The sequence below is a fragment of the Echeneis naucrates genome, chromosome 20 (genome assembly GCF_900963305.1).
Source record: "Echeneis naucrates chromosome 20, fEcheNa1.1, whole genome shotgun sequence".
Taxonomy (NCBI): domain Eukaryota; kingdom Metazoa; phylum Chordata; class Actinopteri; order Carangiformes; family Echeneidae; genus Echeneis; species Echeneis naucrates.
The window spans coordinates 4,237,167-4,257,472 of record NC_042530.1 but is presented as its reverse complement, the minus strand read 5'-3'; the positions used below and the strand labels follow the sequence as shown (position 1 = coordinate 4,257,472).

At 38.7% G+C, this 20,306-nt stretch overlaps 1 protein-coding gene across 1 annotated transcript in view; it reads left to right on the top strand.

The window, feature by feature from the left end:
- tmx3b (thioredoxin related transmembrane protein 3b) overlaps positions 1-20,306 on the top strand; it is a 29,256-nt gene continuing 8,950 nt past the window's right edge. The window contains exons 1-12 of the mRNA XM_029528977.1: positions 1-56; positions 420-477; positions 1,515-1,554; positions 2,476-2,599; positions 3,065-3,110; positions 5,000-5,080; positions 5,512-5,611; positions 5,878-5,955; positions 6,333-6,399; positions 11,130-11,228; positions 13,418-13,475; positions 13,691-13,744. Of these exons, the coding sequence (XP_029384837.1) occupies positions 23-56; positions 420-477; positions 1,515-1,554; positions 2,476-2,599; positions 3,065-3,110; positions 5,000-5,080; positions 5,512-5,611; positions 5,878-5,955; positions 6,333-6,399; positions 11,130-11,228; positions 13,418-13,475; positions 13,691-13,744 (839 nt within the window). The 5' untranslated portion in view covers positions 1-22. The remainder of the gene's footprint in view (positions 57-419; positions 478-1,514; positions 1,555-2,475; positions 2,600-3,064; positions 3,111-4,999; positions 5,081-5,511; positions 5,612-5,877; positions 5,956-6,332; positions 6,400-11,129; positions 11,229-13,417; positions 13,476-13,690; positions 13,745-20,306) is intronic.

The following is a 20,306-nucleotide window of genomic DNA, read 5'->3' as shown; positions in this document are numbered from 1 at the left end:
TCGCTTGTTTCCACTCGAAGCGATGGCAGAAGCGAAGGCTTCCCTGATTTCTGCAGGTATGTCTGCCTTTTTTTTTTTTTTTTTTGGATTATTATTCCACTTCCACAGCACCGAACACCACCCGAGCTGTACAGTAACCCTTAAAAAGGCAGTTAAAGCTGCCTGCGGTGGAAGCTGTGGCAGACAGAGGCACAGTTAGCCGGGAAGCAGCTTTAGCTGGTGATGCTCCAGTCATGAGGTCTGAGATCTGATATCTGAGATCTGATATCTGAGATCTGATATCTGATATCTGAGATCTGATAACTGATATCTGATATCTGATATCTGAGATCTGAGATCTGAGGTCTGAGCTCTGCAGGCTGCTGCTCACACCAACACTTTGTGTTTGTTCACGTTTCCTGCCTCATTTCTTGTTGCAGTCGTAGCAGCTCTCCTAACTTCGGCCGTGCTCGCGTTTGTTGAGGATCTAGATGACACGTAAGTGAGTGAATGAATGAATGAATGAATGAATGAATGAATGAGTTATTTCAGTGTTTCAGCTTCCTACCGCTGACACACACAAACACACACACTATAAATGGTTGTGCAATGTAGTTTCTGTGGGTGTAAACACAAACACGCTTCCTGTGGTTTCAAATCACAAAAAGCTTCTTTCCTGTCAGTTGCAAAAAACAGGAAAGTCATCTCACGTTTTCTAAATATTTGCAGGCTTTGAGAATACTTGGGTTGACTTGACACAAAAATATAAAAGATTAGTGAGAGCGTGTCCTTTTTTTTTTTTTGTCAATTATATTGACTGGTATTTCTATTATTTTGTTCACCACATTCACATAATTGGAGATAGGCTAAATAACTGGATTACCCTGAGACAATAATGCAACATCATAGACTTAAGGGGCTATAGCAAGATGTACCTAACAAACATATGGCATATATCATATTATTTAAATGCTGTTGATGCTTTTCCAAGAAATCTATGTTTTTCATATACAGCTATGTCCCACTGAAAAGTTGGCATAAGTCCAAACATACATAAAGTATAAATATCCCAGTAAAATACATCAAAATGGTATTTGTGAATTTAAACAATGTACCATTAGAGAAGAAGGAGGCAATTTGGAGTTCATTGTGGGTTTCTAGTTACACAGTGCCCTTTAATAAGATGTATGTGATGTGAAGTCTCTGAAGGGGATGTCTCTTGTGTGTATTGGTGTTTGTAGGAACTTCTAATTATGTCTCTTTGTACAGAGGGGGAACTTTTCTGCAATTTGGTTACTAGTGATTAGAGCTGCAACTCACTGTGCATTAATTATAGTCTTCAAACTGTAATTTTCTTATTGTTACTTAAGTATATAAAACTTGACAGTTTTGGAACCCAGTTGTTGAAAAGGAAAGTGTCTGTGAGCTTTTGACCTTTAAAAAGCAGCATATCCATACTTTTTTTTTTTTTTTAATATTAAGATATATATTGAATACACTTTGATTTACATTGTCCGGTTCTTTCTGTTCGGCAGTTTTAAGGACACTAGAGTGAACGACATCTGGCTGGTTGATGTAAGTCTGTCATTATGTTCACACACACACACACACACACACACACACACACACACACACACACACACACACACACACACACACACCAGTCTGGGTGCATTCAGCTATGCTTTACTTTCTATCCAGCTTTGCCACTGTCCTGATCATCCCTTGCGGAAATGGTGGCGGTCAGGGTGGGATGTGGGGAAAGTGGGGGCTGCAAGGCATGCAGACTGTCCTCTGTGTTTGCGATTACTGAATGAGAGGTCATGCATACCGGGCAAAGCTGGGAGGCTCGGAGGGGTTTATATCACATAGGAATCTGGGCCCATACAAGCAAATCTAGCTTGGATGCTCAGAGCTGCTGTTGCTGCCAGTTCGGGAATAAAATGTGACACTGGTGCATTTCATTGTATTGATAACAGGTTATACACATAACAACCACTTGAAAACCACATTATTGTTAAAGATATTTTTTTATATTTTTATATTTTATTTATATTTTTTTTATATTTTTGTTTGGGGGGGGGCATTTCAGAGTTGTTAGGTACCCAAAAAAGTTTGGCCTAGAGGTCAGACTAGATTATTGGAAACATCACAATCTTCTTATTGCATTATTTTTACCCCACTATGACTTAATGAGCTTTAAAAGTATTCTTGCCAGAGTCACTTAAACTTAATTGACTCAGTCTTGCAAATTTATTGGTGTGATAAAATAAAGAATCTGAATATATTATTGTGTCTCTTGCAAGTCGATGCACACATAACATTTAGTAAAATGTAGTATAGAGATGTGTGTGTGGTCATAAATCTCACATTTCAAACAAATACAAAGTTTGTTTGTTTTGTCAAAAACATGTTATTTTATATGATTATAGGTAACAGTGAACTGTAAAAATGTTTTCCATAATCTAAAGATTTCTTTCACCCTCGTCTTTTCAGTTCTACGCACCATGGTGCGGTTACTGTAAAAAACTAGAACCAGTATGGCATGAGGTGGGAGTGGAGCTGAAGAGCTCTGGGTCTCCGGTCCGTGTGGGAAAGATGGATGCCACTGCGTACTCTGGTGAGTAACTGATGAAGCAATTTAATGTCTTCCCTTGGAGGCTGTTTGTCCCCAGATGATTATTCCACATACTGGAGATAAAGGTTCAACATAATTGACTGTTGCAATACATCATGATGATATCCTGTGTGAATGTGTCTTACAGGACTGAAGAAAACACCAATACAAATTTTAAAGATGGACTTTGACCTTTTTATTACATTACATTTATTTTGAAATGATCTCAGTAAAACATTAATTGTAATGTTTTTTTCCCACAATAATTGTATGCTGGAAATTTGTATTGCATCCAAATATATCCATTAATGACCTGATCTATATTCTAGCATGCTTTTAAGGAGATTTTTTTTAAACGACACCACTTTGTTTTCTGTCCATTAAATATAAAATCCTGCAGCTAACAGCTGGTTAGCTTTAACGTCAGACTTTTTTCAGGGGCACTTTTCTGTCTTTTCTGTGTTCCAGGAATGGCATCAGAGTTCGGTGTTCGTGGTTACCCCACGATAAAACTGTAAGTGTCAATTGTTTTAAAACAAATAAACTATAAACATAAGGTAGATAAGGTCTGCCTCTGGCATTACATTCTCTTAAAATGTCCGCATTTTTACAAATTGTTTTCAATTTCATAAACTTTGAATAAAGTCCATATGAGATTAAAAGGCTCATTGGCTTTTCGACAGGCCTACAGGGTCTCGTCCAGTACAATATTTCTGCAGATAAACCTGCTCTGTAAAGCCTCTGATGTTCCGTACTTGTTAATTATCCCAGAGTGGGTGTGCTTGAACACTTTGGTCACAGTTCAGGCTGTATTTTGTGATTAAGGTGTTGCCTTGTGGTAGCTACTACTTCACCCTATCAAGTATCTTTACATAAGTTTCCGTTTTGTTATCATCAGGATTTTTTTTTCCCGCTCTTGTTTGGGTTGTTGGCTTGGTTTGGCTTGTTTCTTTTTCCCTTATGGATTGGTCCTTTGACGACTTATTCAGGAGAGATTTAAGTGTTGTTGCTGTTAATTTAATGCATAATTAAGGGACAGACTTTGTTCACACCTTGTGAACTTAAATTTGATTAGATTTTTAGGTGTCAATTGGATACTATTAATGACACATTTTTTGCATTCTCAAGGAAAGATTGGCTTTTGTGATTCCAAATTTACATTTGCCTGTTGCTTATGTTTGACTTTTCTCAGGTATGCTCTTAATTCACTCCAATTTATCCTGGAATCATTGCATTTCTTTGTCCAACTGTGAGCTGTTTCCACTGATATTTTTCATGCTACTTATTACAGATTGTTTCTTGGGGTGCGGGTGACACTGTTTTGTATAAAATTAATGAATGTAGCGTTGCTGCCAGCTGCTCAACAGCCAAGATCACGTTGACTTGAGAGAAATGATCATCTTACACATAGAGAGTTTCCACCATATATTTGAAAGTGAATCATTTGTCTTCATGCTGCCATAATGGGCTCCCCATTTAGTTTCATCAAGCTCATTTGAGAAAACTGCCACAGGATCACGGCAGGGTTCATAACATTAAACCAAGCAAGTGATGAAACATCCCTCCATGAACTTGAGATACCTCCCCGGTGACAGAGGGAGACTTGATTTAGAGTTCAGTTTCCCCCTGAGTTCATTAAGCCCTATGGGCTGATGCAACCTTAGCAGTCCTTAATGCATTCTACTTGTTGTAGAAGCCCGACTTGGGCAGTTTCCTTGGCTGGAACTCAATTAAGGAAAGTCATTTGTTTTCTCTGTTTTTTACATTGGAGGTGCAACGATTTAGATTAAATTGACCTTTGCAGGGAAGGATCATTTCCTGACAGATATTCTGTTTCATAAGAACACTTCGTAATATCCGATTTCGCTGCCATGCTCAGATGTCAGGACAGATGAAGATGTTTGAGGTGTTTGGTGGGGAAAGTAGAGGGGATTACTGTGGCATTCTGTAGCTCCTTCTGTCTTACACTATACAATATAATAAAAAAGATATGCCCATAATGATCTTAACGGGTCTGGAGAGTGTTTTATTTTGTCTGAAAGATATTCATCCAAAGAACACCTCTGGGATGTGGTAGAAGAGCAGAATCATAGAATGAATGTGCAGCTGAAACTCTATCCAGCAAATTGGTGAATCTGAGCTGAAGAATTCAGGATGTTCTGGGGAAAGACAGAGCAGGAAAGGGTGGGATATAATGGTAGAAAATCAGTGAATTTTCATCTTTTGAAGCTGGAAACTGCTAATGTTTGCCCGTGTCTCTTCATTGGATAACTTTTTGAATGTAAAAAAAATTAATTCATCATCACTGTGCAGGGAACGAATAATAACGAACGATGAATGGTGCTGAATAATTTAACAATGAAATAATCAGCCTTTCTTGTTTTGTCTGTCTCTTGTTCTCAGGTTAAAGGGCGATCTTGCCTACAATTACAAAGGACCAAGGACAAAAGATGACATTGTGGAGTTTGCAAACAGGGTGTCAGGGTAAGTGTAAGGCTTCCATCACCACTTCAAAAAGACACAACACGATGTTGATTAAATTAGTGGAACTTCCTTTGTTTCACAGGAATACATGCTATGAGAAACATCCTAGCGTGTTTATTGATGCAGGCCATATTTTTTTCATAGCTCTGAGGATTTCTACCTCTGAAGCTCCGGTTTAGCCACTGCATCAACTGAGCCTGACAGATTTCTCTTCCTTTAGGGAAATCATGCTAGATCCGTGACAGAGGGGCTGATCAAAAGCTTGTCTCCGATTTGAGCCTGGGGTTGCAAGTTGTTGAATATCCACTGGGTGGTGCCACCACCACATCAAATTAAGAGCAGAATTGTTGAACTCCATGCATTGGTCATTGTATAAGTTTTCATCCAAATATTTATTTGTATTGAAACCTCTGTGGATTTTATTTATCTAGACCGGCCGTCCGAGCACTTCCCAGCAAGCAGATGTTTGACCACATGATGAAACGACACAGTGTGCTGTTTGTTTACATCGGTGGGGAGTCTCCCCTCAAAGTAAGCGCCATTTTTGCTATCCAGCCCTGAATCAAGATAGCTCATTTCTTTCAAAGCACTCAACCTCTTCAATGCTCCCTTGATGTTAACACTGTGTGTGTATTGATTGAATGAAAGAGAGGCTGCTCTACTGCTGTTGTAAATTTTAACAAAAAGGGAATAGGTTTTGTGAAATACCTTGTTGTGACTAAGCTCTTACATCTGTTAAACACTGATTTATTGAAAGCTTTTGTTTAAATTCTGAAAGACTTTCTTTGCCTTTGCAGGAGAAGTACAACGATGTAGCCTCTGAGCTCATTGTCTATACTTACTTCTTCTCAGCTTCAGAGGATGTCTTGCCAGAGGTAACACTTTGAATATGCATCTGTTTTTTTTTAAAAGCATTATGCAGGGGATTTCTGAAAGATTTAAGATGAAGCTTTGAAAATAAAATATTAATTTTATTCATATTCTTAAATTTTATGCAACCATTTCTATTCTTCCCATTTTCAAGCATACAAAGCAAATAATTAGACTCTTAGCAGGGTTATGTTTCTGTATCTGCATATATAGAGCCCAAGCTTGTATTATGCCTCTCCATTTTGCAAAGAGCTAAATAAGTTTCACAGTTTGCTGCAGTGCCATATTGCCAGCAGTCTCATATTTTCCAGGTGTACTCAAACTTAGACAGTAAATATGATGTATAGAACTTGGTTTTAAATTGTTTTTGTGTTTTCACTAGTCAATGAGTTTGCCAGAACTTCCTGCAGTTGTCGTCTTTAAGGATGGAGCCTATTTTACCTATGATGGTGAGTATTGAGTCACCCTGTCTTGATCCACTGTTGCCTTGAGTGAATTTTCTTCAGTTAGGAATAAAAATTGGTTTTAGGAGCTTTTAGTACCATGTTTTCCACCGTTCCCAGCATCTATTCTCTCCAACTACTTCTGGTTAATCCCCTTAACTGGAGCACTGCATCTCAAGTGTTCCCATCCCGACTGCTGTTCTTTCATCTTCCTCACCACACTGAGTTATGGTGTGCCTGACCCATCATAAAGCACCCAGGGTTCTGCCCACTATTGTGTGCGGTGAAGCCGGTAATATTGTGGTGGTTGGCCTTTGGGCGGGCACACATAGCAAACCAGGGTGGATGGACAGGCTGTCTTGGGTGTGATAGACCACAGTTTAGCCCAAAGAAACCAATGCAAAACTGGAGTTGTATATAGAGTTACACAGAGCCAAGAATTAAAACCTTATGGCAGCTGTCAAACATCAGCAAAAGAAAATCATATTTGACATGCAAAGTTGAGAGGATTTTTACAGGAACCTAATTTGAAGCTTTTCACCGCAATAATGTAAGTTGGCCACATTCCTCCATGATGGCTTGTATTTCGCTTCCACTGTTTGCCTGAGCTGGGAGGCGGAAGCGGAAGTAAAGAGCATCAAGGCACAGTGTCAATATGAACGGCCCCCAGAAGTGGCTGTTGGGTAGGTTTGGTGCGCGGTGCAGTGCCTGGAGAACAAAATCCATTTCCACCGCCGTCTGCAACTTCACATCTGTCTGTTCCACCTGACCATTTCGAAAAGCAGGCTTCCTGCACCAGAACTGCAGCAGGAGAGGCTCACCACAGCTGACGTTAATGACAAAAACTCCACACTCTGCAGAGTCCTCCAGGACTCTGAAGCGGAGGATGTGGTGAATGTCTAGCATTGCCATGGTGACAGCGTATTAAGCTCATCAAGGACTGGGTAGGGGAGCAGCATGGCAAAATGACACGGTTGTGTCCTTTTTTCTCATGGTGGATTACTCTATTCCCTTTCAAGAGTCTAGAAATTGGAGAAGTAAAGCCCTTGTTATGAGGTATTGTAGACAAAATGACTATGTTGTTGCTCATTAAGCACTTACCACAATGATAGCATAGAAGACCTTTCCTCACTTCTACATCAGAAAGTAATTTTCCAAGTCCTTTTTTTTTTTTTTTTTAATCACTTGTGGTCTTCAGTATCCGTCTTTTGTTTAGCTGTGCAGTGCCATAGCTCTCTGAAGACGAGTCTCACTGAAAATCCACTTGCGTCCACTGGATGTAGGCTTAAGGAATAAATAAGGCTTCAGCATCCTGTGTGGTTTGCTATTATGTTCACTTTGCATGATGTTCTGTCAGAGCCTTTTTATCAAATGTAATTCAGTTGAACTTCTGACACACATTTGCATAAGCACCCAGTGACTCACATGACGTTTATTCAAGTGTTTGGAAAAATAACACCTGCCCTCTCTCTCTCTCTCTCTCTATATATATATATATATATATATATATATATATATATATATATATATATGATACAGAAGTAGCTATTCTCCATATATACATGCACCTTTTACCACTTCGCCTCTGGCATTTTTTTTGGTTTGTTTGTAATTGTGAGGATGAAGAGCAGAAATATTTGGACTTTCAGTGTTTACATATTGTGTTAGTCTGTCTTGCTGTGTGTTTTATTTTATTTTATTTTTTAAAAGAATGGATTTCACTGATCAAAGCAACAGTGTCCAGAAATGGTTTCTCACTTTATGTAAGAGGGCATTTGACATGTTGAGCTTTGATTGGTTTAGTGTACACCATAAACACAGGCATCCCTTTTGAAGAGCACTGTTAAAATATAGTACAACACAGAGGCTCATACATATTTAATTCTCAGCTTCATACTGCTACAAAGGTTTGCACTGTTATTGTGCTTGAAGAGCCAAGATCTTTTTGATCACTGTTGTTTGTGAAAGCTACTAGGCTGCATGTTAGTGCAGTAAGGAAGTATAAAAATATAATTAGGGTGTATGCTTGTGTTCACATTGCTTGACTCCCCAACATAGTTGTCTTCAAACAGGTTTGTCACTGTGACTACGCACTACTAAATACTCTGAGCGTCACATAAGGCTTTCAGTGTCATTGGTTTATTTTGCCCGGCCTTGGCATTCCTCCTATGGAAGAATACTTTACATAGTGTCAGCTCTGAGGCAGAACCACTTTGCATATGTTTATTGAGAGCGCTTTAATCACAGACCGATTAACAGTCCAGGAACATGATGACAGGATGAGATCACACTTCAAAGGTGATGAAACAAAGTCCACATTTTGTGAACAGTGTTCACTTCAATAGTTATTTGAGTCTGCATAGATATGAAGGCTTGTGTTACTGATATGGAAATGAAAAAGGTTGATTTTGTCCGAAGACAGGTTAGACATTATTTATTCAGATGCAAAAGATTCAAATCTTGAAAAACTCTAAAATGTTGTTCTAGTAACAAAGGTACAAGGCTTAAAGGAAGTAAATCAAACAGTTATATCACTGTGTGTAGATCTTTGTCCAGATCTTTTAATTGGCATATTTATGACACACTTTGTGCACCAACTGGCTGAGGAAAGAAAGGAAATGCTAGACATTTAAAATGTATTGATGCTGGTGTAAAAGACTTGACACCATTAACCAAAAAGCTTCTGTCATGTTTCTACAAGCTTGATCACACTTTTGGGTCTTTTCCAGTACAGAGCAGACCTGACCCTTAATCATTTAATTAAAAAGTCCAAATAGGATGTATGACTTAAAAGAGTTCTGATCCAGTTGAGATGCTTAGATAAAATATCCACTATTTGACAGTTGATCCTCTTAACCTTGATAGTTTTTCTGGGAAACTGGCCAAAGGATTTTCATTGTCAAAGTTTGTAAAAAGGTCTACTCTCTTTGATTATTGTTGATTATTTGAGATAGTTTGAGCTATCTTTGAAGTCACTCTGCCCCTTTCTTCTATTCTTTTCCTTCTGCTTTTGTTTCCACTCTGTTTGCGTTGACTTAGAGGTCTTCCGTACCATTAACCTTCATCCTTGAAATGTGTCAGAGCCACCTCGACCCCCTGCTCGAAACTCTTCACACTGGAACATCCCCGGCCCACCCACCGACTGTTTTTATTCCCTCTCCTGCCCCTCATCTTACTTTCTTGTCTCCCACTGTGTGAACTCTGGGCTGACAGCCTCCTGTAGGGCAGTATGGAGATTGCATGGCTGGCTCCCAGGAAGAGAGGGCTCTAATTTGTTTCAAGGTGAGGCAGGCTTGGCCCATGCGGAGGTTCATCAGGCTGTATGAGCCCAGTATGGGGGCTTTCAGTTCTCTCCTTGCTTCTGGGAGAAGTGTGTTAGGCAGCTGTGTGCTGTCGAAAAAGCCAGAACATCTGTGGGAAAAAAAATAAAAATAAAAATGATCCCCCTGTGGAATGTCAAAACATATTGACTGACTCAGCAGCCTGAACAACAACACTGCTCTGCCTTTACACAGCCACAGCACTGAGAAATAGATTGCATTACATTAAGGTCATTTACTAGCATAAGCTACGACCTTGGGCTTATAAAGGCGTGTTCTAGGTTTTAGGTTGTCATGTTCAGTATTGTGCTCCCACTTCCTTTGGGGCCCTGCAGCCTAAGAACCATGTAAAAGTCATCAGTGTTCTTGTAATTACTGTAATAGCAGCCGAGAGGTCATGATAACTTATTAACATGTCATAATGAGGTCCCAGCTACATTTGACATCAATTACAAGCATCCTGTAGCCTCTCTCAGTTGGAGAGAACAGTGTTGTTAAAGACAACCTAGATACTCCCCATTTCAGGCCTCCTGGGACAAGCTCTGCTTTCCATTTGCATGTTGCCTCCAGATGTGAGCGAGCGCAACAACATATGGCTCACATTCGGGGAAACAATCCTTTTTTTTTTTTTTTTTTTTTTTTTAATGTTACTTTATTTTCTTTCTTTATTTATTTCTTTCAGTTGATGGTTGGGGTTTTTTTTTTTTTCCCTGATGCATCTGTTGAATTATGCATTCGGTCTGCAAAAGTCTAAAAAAACTGCCAAAACTTTGTCCTGAAAATTAAGCATTATATATGTGTGGAGATAAATCTGCAAACAAAATGCATTTTTCTTTTTTTCTTTGATGACAGAAGCGTAATGGCTTAGAAGATGAGGTCACGTGAGGCAAAAAAAAAAAAAATTGCGTTTTGAATAAAAATTCCAGCTTTGTTATATTCTTGACAACCAACTATTTGATAAATTAGCCAATTAATCTTTTACAACATGATTATTGTGGACATCCTGTCCTGAACATAATGTTCTTTCATCTCTATCTTGACAACCTAAATGTTACCTTTGATTGTTTATACCTGGTGTGATTCCCAGTCTGCCTGCACTGGCTCACTCCATTGTACAATTTCAGATCCAAAATACCTTCCCTGGCTAGTTAACCCAAATGCAGCCCTGTGAAGAATAATTTCTGATGACTTCTATTCATGCCCAGCTTGTGTCCTGGTCTTTATTCCCTAGAGAGAATACAGGTGGTAAACATTATGATCTTCTTATAGCCTAGGCATCAACGCACTGCGTTGGTTTGATTTTTATTTATTTATTTATTTATTTATTTATTTAAAATATAGACAGCTTTTGTGCTATATGTCGATGGGCTGTTTTATCCCTCTCCTCTTGTAAAAGTCTTTGTCTCTGTGTTGCAGAGTACGAGGATGGTAGTTTGTCATCGTGGGTGAACAAGGAGCGCTTCCAAGGGTACCTGCAGATCGATGGCTTCACGCTGTATGAGCTTGGAGAAACAGGTGGTGTATGCACAAAGATTTGTCATCCGTTATATAGCCTCTGCCCAAAATGCATTTTCCCATTTTTGGCATTTTTTTTTTTTTTGGTTACTCTTTTTAATTTCTTTTCCGTATTTTTGGATTCCAAAGTGTATGTCTCAAAAAACATGTTAACATAGCCATAGGCACAGTTTTATTTTAGGGTTACAATTATTTTCTCAATAAATTCAGCTGACATTGTTTTTCTTCCAGCTCCTCATTCCATGTTCAGTAAGTCCAGGTATTCCTTCAGCCACATATCCCCTGAGAAGCAGCACAGTTTATGCTTGTTCCAGTTTATAAGTATGACTCTTTTAATAGATGATTAGCCCAGTGCCTGGACTAGGCTGACTCCAGCACTATTGTCTTTCACTCTTTTGGCCCAGTAAGTACGCCATAGGACATACAGCAGATTATGGCATGGAGAAAAAAAAAAACAAATTCCACATCAAGGGTGTAATCACCATCCAGAGTACTTCAAAAGCTGGACAGTCCCAGAACAGGAGTAATGACTGGATTGTTGTTTCTAAGCCATAAACATGCGTAGTATTTGCTATGTTTGAATTTTGTATTGTATCATCCTCATTCTAACACCTTCAATAGATCTTAAAGCTGACCTCCAGATTGTATTTGACCTATTTTTTGCGTAGTTTATTGACATTAGTTGAACTCAGTGGTTGGAGGCCACTCAGCGTTGTTCCTGCTTTCATTCGGTTTTTAACCCGTTGGTTAAATTGGCTGCTTGGTATGGGTAATTTTGCTTACAAAATCGTCGCTTTGGTATCTTAATTGAGTCTGACTGATTAAATACGACGCAGTCTGTGCCTTCAGTCTGCTGAATTAACTTAACAGAATTTCCATCAAAGTGAATTTGTGAAAACAGTATAAGCCTCTAAAGACGTTTCAATCAAGTATCAGGTTCCATACACCTGGGGTTGGTTGAGAAATCTTTCAAAGCGTTAGAAGCTCCGTGACATGCATTGGAAGCCAAACTAACTCAAAATTTTGTCAAAGTACCAGTGGTGGAGTGAAGGATTTGTGGTGACCCGAAAGAGAAATCTATTTCATTGGCTCAAAGTACAGCAACTTGGTTTTCTTTGTGGCATACATGCGGTACTACGAGGGCACAGAATGAATAGTATGTTCAATAGCCACAATACAAACAGTTCCATTTTAAAGGAGAGGCAATTCTGCAATGCATAGATGGCTGTCTTGTAAATTTGATTACATCACTTCACGAGACTTAATAGCACTTTCTTTCCAGAAGAACCTGAGCCTTGATCCCCGCAGCCATAAAGCTCATGAGCACTCAATGACTTAGAAATGCTTTCTGTGGTTAAACCATGAAGCAAGCTGTTCATTCTGATCCTGAACTTGGACTTTAAATGTCTCCTAAAAGTCTTAACCAGAGTTTCAGAAATCAGCTCATGGAGTTCAGCGATTTAGAATGATCCTCTCAGTTTCCTGGAGGGATCTAGAGAAAACAGTACCCCATTTATTTCTGTCAGAAAGACCACCTTTTTAGCATTTTTAGTAAAGACTGCTCAAAATTCTGTCCCCAACAGAGCAGATGATTTGGGATCCAAACAACCACAGATGTATGCAACCAAAGTTACTTTGATAACGACGCCTCAAGGTACATAAAAATTCATATACAGTAGCATTGAATTCTAATACAATTTCCCATTTTAAAGCTTCTTTCATGGATTTACCTCCACTCACTTCAAATAACCTTAACCTTGCTATATAATTATCATGAGGGACCACCAGGGGGCAGGCTGGCACTCTCATCCAATCAACAAGATGCTTTGTCCCCTCAAATTATACAAGTCTGCACAAAAGACCTTTTTAATTTGCGTGAGTTTTTATATTTAAGTAGACCTATTCGTCATATTGTGGGTGTGGGTTTTGAATGGCACTAGAATAGCTCTTCTACCAAAAATTGACCACTTGTTTCCTGTTCAACCAAGTAGAAAGCCTAAGCGAGTTTAATGTTTGAGTGATGAATGAATAAAAAGCTCTCTGTGCTTCTTCCTTTCTTTTTTCCACTACTGTTGAGAGGCTATGTGTCTCATCCAGAGCCTCTTAATCTACCTGCCACTGTCTTTCCATTCTCTCTTGGTGTGTGTGTATGCGAGATTGTGATTTGTAATCCTTGTCTGCTACCTCAGGCAAATTGGTGGCGATTGCAGTCATCGATGAGAAGGACCCCACAGAGAAGAGTGGCAGGTACAAAGAAAACCGAAATTAAAAGCATGACTCTGTATAAATGACTCCTATACACTCCCTCACTTATTGCAATAGTTGTGCTTAAGTGCAAGGATAAGAGTTGCTGTCATTGTTTGGATCTTCCCACAAACTGAAGGCACCGGCTAAAAAAAAAAACCCAAAACAATTAGACTCAGTCTTGTGTGGTATTTCATCCTCTTCTCATTTGCTTTTAGATTAAAGAGCTTGATTCAGAGGGTGGCGAAGGAGTACAGAGACCATTTTAACAGGTAAGGCAACAATACATGATGAGATGACAAGATGAATATCCAATTATTTATATATATTCTAGGACGGTGTGTTTATTGTGGAGTATTGCCTGTCTATTCACAAGTAAGTTTATGCCTTTGCCAGGGCCCGCTCTGTTTTCGTTGAGGTTCAATAGAAAGGTAATCATGCAAAATGTCAGCTTCCAAATATAGGTGTTCTTTTCAGCTGTCAGTCAAAAGCTCAGCATGGCTTGTATTAATGTGTAATTTTCAGTTTTCTCCAGCTACAGTTGGGTAATAAAAACTGCAGATGAGATGTTTATGTTGCGCGCTATCATGTTTGACCTGTTTTGCTGGAGAAGAACCGGTTTGACAAGGCAGCAAATATACAACGAAATTACATTTTAAAAATGTATTATTGTTGTTTTTCTCACCGATGGGGAGTTGGGCTGATAAAGAAGGACGGCGGACTAAGATGTTATTGGGTGCATAGAAATTCAAATGTTCAACATCGTGATCCCAAATAAAGTGCTGACTGTGCAGAAGGATGATTTAGTGAGTGGAGTAGGTAGGTCATCCTTCAGTTGGACAACGCAGGTAGCAAACATGTGCTCTGCTGAAGTGGCTTGAATTCAGATGAGCTCTGAGATCACTGCTCCGTAACTGACCCTTATCTCTGATCATCCCCTGTGTGGTGACCATTGTCAGGAGGATTTTCCTCACAAAGATTAATACCCCCCCCCCCCCCCCACATTTTTATTATTATGACATGCTGAAGTTGCTTACTAAGCTCTATCTTTGAGCACGTTGCCTTGTCAGATAGATTCTGCATCTAAAACCGTCATGATCAAAGTGTTTCTTCCTCTCCAGGCATTCCCATTAGGACTGACTAAATTACACAAATTCCTATCATCAATTAGACCAGTATCCGCAATGCTACCCAATCCAGTTATTTTTCTGAAGACTTTTGAGTTGGAGAACCCCACTGAGATCATAGCATGAAGCGCTCTGACACACCTAAATGGTGCTTTTAATTACTCGTCACAGGCTTGATTGCTGCCCCTGGTGGTGGTTGGTGGCAGCACATTCAACAGATCATAGGTAGTGACTGACATTTGAATGAGCTGACGTTGTTTGATGCAGAAATAAATGTCGAGTTATTCAGCTCAGCCACCATTTGTAGCATTTTGACAGAACAGTGAATGCAAATCTCATATCTGTGTGTGTGTGTGGGGGGTTTGGCAATTTAGACTTGTGGGAAAGTTAGATTTATTTATTTTTTTGTTAGTGAGTGGATTGATTTGAAATTCTGCACTGCGACAAGACAAGGCATGAATGTTGATCATGTTAAAGCCTGGGGGTGCTTTGCCTCAAACTGAAACCCTTGACCTATTACTTGACCATGAATAATGCCTGAACAATGAGACTACAAACTAAACACATTTTTAACACTCCAGGATGCCCTAAAGCTGCTCTTATCAACAGTTTCATGATTATGATTTAACAATGAATTAGATTACTATGTGTAGTATAAAATGCATCTCTCATGTTGATAAACCCACAAAGAACTATCACTAACTCTGCATGCAGCAACTTTCAGCTCTACACAGTGTGAATGAAGAACAGCACTAAATGAAGGGTGTTATTAGATACACTAGATTCCCAGAAGTAATAATATATTTGTAAAGTAAAATTTACTCCAAATCCATTGAAGTTAAAAAAAATAATAATAATAATTTTGCTTATGGTGCTCTGCGTTGGCATAACAAGGCAGAATGTCAAAAACTCTTCCTCACCCTTACTGCAGCTTAACTGTAAAGGATTGCTTCCTCATACGTGCTACCTGATTATTAGATTTAATACTAATTTGCTCAAACTGTATTAACAAGGATACTGAAGGTTAATGCGCACACAGTCCAATGATAAAATAACAATTAGAACTACTTAAATTATCTCTTCTCATTTAGACTTGTCGGTAAGAGTAACAGTCTCTGCAGCAGTAAGGAAATCTGCCACTTAAAAGCCACTTTCTTTTCTGCCCAAGATCTCCATCAACCCCTCAGTGATCTTAACAAATCAGAAACAGTCCCAGTCACTTGACAGGTACACATGCACAGCTACACATTAGTAATATTATCTCTCAACATTTTAGATATAACCTTGCATTTTCTTTCTAAGCTAGAACGTAGTCTAAGGACTGGGCCTTGCTTTGGTAATAAACTACATTGAGGCAGGGCACCGCTTTCATATGCTGAAATACCAGTCATTGATGTAGTATCCATGGTCTCTCTTTGACCATGTAGATGTGAGATTGAAAAAAAAAAAAAATCAAAGGAATTCAGAGACCTTTCGCTGAAACGTTGGTTCTCTTGGAGATTTCTATCAGCTACCACCTGTCAGATAGGCTGAACCTCTGTGTCTGTGAACTGACCTCTGTCGTGACCATTTTCAGATGATTACACTGACTGAAATTATCTGTCAAAAAGACGATGTCCCTTTTGCTGAGATATTGAACTGAATTTGTGTCAAAGAAAAGTCAGATGGAAGTCAGAGGAAGACAGACACATGGCATCTAAAAGACATACTGCCTGTTTGTCCAAGAAATAATCAGGTTATTGACTACAGCTCTGAATTATGTTTATTTATTTTTTTTTCATGCATTCATTCATCTTCAACCATTTATCCGTATCCAGGATGCAGCAGTTTATGTTTCATATTATGAAAATAGAAGCAGGCAACAATACAAAACAGCAAAAAAGTGCCAAAATTGGAAGAATGCTGTAGTTTATATGAAGTTTCCTATAGGGGTTTGTATCAAGGTCACCAGCAATGGAAATTGGCTCTAAACAGTGGAACATTTGTCCAAGTCAATGTGATAGTGCTTCACACATCATTATGGATTTAAAAAAAAAATAAAAAAAAAATAAAAAAAAAAAGCCTTGAGGTTTGAACTGTTTGTCACATCTGTCCAATGAAACTCGCCTCTGAGAATCAGTTGTTGCCAAAAGTCAATCTACAAGACTACAATATGTGTAAACATCTATCTTCACTTGACAAATAAAAATGGTTGTTGAGTATCTGTCCACATGAAAAACCATATCTGTACCAGCATTTGCACAACACAAGTGAAAGTGAGTTAATGCTGCACCTCTTTGGGTGCACTGCAAATTTAGTACAGTTACCATTAAATATCAGGCACTGAAAATTCGAATGTTTTTGAAGTGATGTAATTGGTGTTTCAATGGAAGAGGCATTGCCTGAGAGAGTCATAATACTAAGTTAGAATATACCAGCTGATACAAACTTTGATAACTGTAGTTGTTAAAATCACTTATATTCACCAGCTCCCGCATGTCTTAGTTGGCTGTACTGACTCACTGTGTCGATGGCTCCTGAAAATAATCTTTGAGACATAACATTATCAGGTGAAAATCCATTCAGGTTAGATTTAAACTGTTAAGAAATAAATTAAAAACTGATCTGAAGGAAGGTTGACTGCAGGAATGATGGATTAGAGTACATTCATCTTAGCAATGTGTTCCAAAGAGAGTGCCAACTGCAGCTATTTTTCACAGTCTGTCACAGTAGTTGCGTGCAAGTCTCAGTTATTCATGGGCAGGGCCTTGAAAGCCACATATTAGGAGTAGTTTAACAGAAGATTTGTTCTGTTAAACTACTCCTACATCCTTTGTTTGCCATTTTTTTTTTTTTTTACTATTAGGGACAAATTCATTTCTATAATTTATAATAACATAATAAAGACTAAAAACTAACTAAAATTCTCATATGCCGGAAAATTCTTATAAAAGTGTTTTGTTTTTTTGGTTTTTTTAATAATTGATTTCATTTACTTGTTATTAAATGTCACACCTCTAGTTGGTTTTTCTTACCTGCTGTGTCAATAGCAGCAATTCAATAAACAGGGAACTGAATGGGAATTATCGCAAGACTGTTGATTTAGATTGCACGTTGTAGCAAGTTGTTCCAACTGAGGTTATTTCATCTTTCACAGTAGTGTGGTGTGCTTTGTTATATTTGCCTACAGCATTTTGGGTTTTAGCTGCAGTGACAGTCATCATTATAACCTTCATGAAGAAGTTTTAAATAAGCAATTTTACTGTCACTGTGTGCATCTTTCTCATCAGCTGATTTCATGCAGTGTGAACCACAAACAAAGATTCTCCTCCACTGGGAAGGCCTCTTAGTTTTGGTTTGTTTATTTATTTATTTTGTGTGTGTGTGTGCGTGTTGCAGGCAGCTAATTGGTGAGTTCGCAGCTCACCTATAGAAGCTCAGCTGCTGGCTCAGCTTTCATGTCTTCCACCTCCTTCCTTTCCTCCTCATATACTTCTTCCTTCTCCTGAAGATATGAGCTAGTTTGTTTCTGGGGTTTGGAGTTTTTCCCTTGCAGAGCAGTGTTATAAGGCTGCAAAACGTTTTTGTCTTCATAAATCTGGCTGTTTTGTCCTTCTGTGGTCTGACAGGCCCTTTCCTGCCTCTCTGTTTTTTCCTCAAGGTGTTGTATCATCACCTGAAGGTCAGTATTTGTCGTGCTTTGACACTGTCAGAGTGCCTTCACCTCCTTGTGGTTTAGTTTGGCAAAGTCTTGCTTTAAACGTAGAAGCGTTTCCTTCATTTCAAAGGCTCACTCAGCAGTTTAACTCTTTTCTTGTTGTAGCAACAAGCTGAGCTCCAGATTATCCTTCTCCAGACCCTCATACTGCTTTATACACCTCTTGTTGTAGAAGAGCTGTGTTTCCACCCTCTGCGGTTCCTCGCTGAGCTGCATCTCATCGTCTTTTGCCCTCATATTTTTAGTGTTCTGAGGCATTTGTTCCCCCTGGAGAACTTTTTTCAGTTGTTCAATTTCCTCAAGCAGCACTTTCTCCTGCTTTGTAGCTTTCTCCAACTGCACGGCCTGCGGGCACACTTTACAGATGTTTGCTGTTATGCGTTCCTTTTTAACAACTCTCTCTCTTTGAACATTTCATTGTATGCGATGAACTTTTTTTCCCCCCACTTTGTTCAATTCTTCCTTGGGTTTGTCCTTATTCTCCTTCACCCTAAGTTTCTCTTCAGCCCATGTGGCTTGTTTGCTGTGCTGAACATTAGTTAACTGTTCAATTCCTTTCATAAACCTTCCTTCACCTGCTTTGCCCTCAGTTTGGGTCTCATACCTTTAGGCCGTAATGTTTCTTTCATAACTGTGATCTAAATAATTTGACTAAATAATCACACTGAATGCTTCCGCTTATATTATCAAAGTTCCTTTAGAAACACACAACATTGCAGTGATTATGATATCACAGATTAAAGAGATTAAATACTGTTGAAGTCATAATTGCAGAGCAAGGGTTCATATAAAGGAGCCTTCTTAACAATATTGCTGTAGAAAAGGGTCTAGTCGATTAGTGACTCTCTGATTTTCAAAACCAAGTACAGTAGGTTAGTTTCATAAATGATGTTGTTGGTTTGTTTAGTGGTTGTCAAAAATAAAAACAGTAGGATGTTTTGCTTAAGGTCCAACACCAGCTGATCGGGGCAGAATCCGGGACCTGAAAAACCTAAGTGGTTACATGTGGTTTCATGGTGAAAATGTAGGAATTAGTACTGATGTAAGAATATTCACCTCCCTGCTGGCTGATCTACAGGCTAAGAGCATAAACATGTGGTTCATACTGCACCATTCTCCTTGAGATGGTCTCCATCTTTTAAAATACAAAATGACATGCTGTCACATAAAATTTTAACATATTGAGCCTTTACGCTTGTTTTTAATATTTAAAATACTAATCTGTGATTTACATCCTGTCCAAAAGCCATACGTGGGTGCTATACCCCCTGGCTCAGTATTACTTACAGTTCCAGCATCGCGCTTGATATCCCAAATGGTTGTCCATTATTGCACTCTTCCCCATGAAAAAAACAAACCAAAACAAAAAGCACCTTGTATTTCTGGGAGCTGAAAGCCTGTTGATGATGAGGGTCACAGGGTTGTTCTGTGGAATGTTCAATTCTATAATGAAGCACATCCTCTGATGTGTCAGCAGTTATAATACTGTTAAGTTTATCTGCCGAAGAGCAAAAATATTAGAACGCCCACTCTCCCAGGAATATTAATTCTTTCGAAATGTTGCTTCTCCTCAAGAGCCATAAGAAATGGCCAATGAAGTCAGTACATATGTATCTGAATACTGAGTTGAAGGCTGCATACTTATTTTTATTTAGTTACCAACAAACAAATAAAGGAAAAGTTTTCCCTTTATTGGAAAATCTGACAGTGTTTGTCTTAAAATCCACATTTTTAATTTTTATTTATTTATTTTTTTTAAGGTGATCATTTTTCATCTATTTCTAATCCATAACTTGCAGCAATGCAGCCTTAAGAGTAAAACTTCCAAAGTGACTTTTTGAATACTTTTATTCCCAGTCTGGGCCACTATTGTCAGCAAGATGATCACTAATGATGATTTTGTGTTGAATGTGGTGCATTTAGCATATATAGTTCAGACTCTTCATAGTTGTCATTGGTGGAAGTGCAGAGGCAGTATTGTTGCAGCACCCATGGGAAAAATGTGCTAGA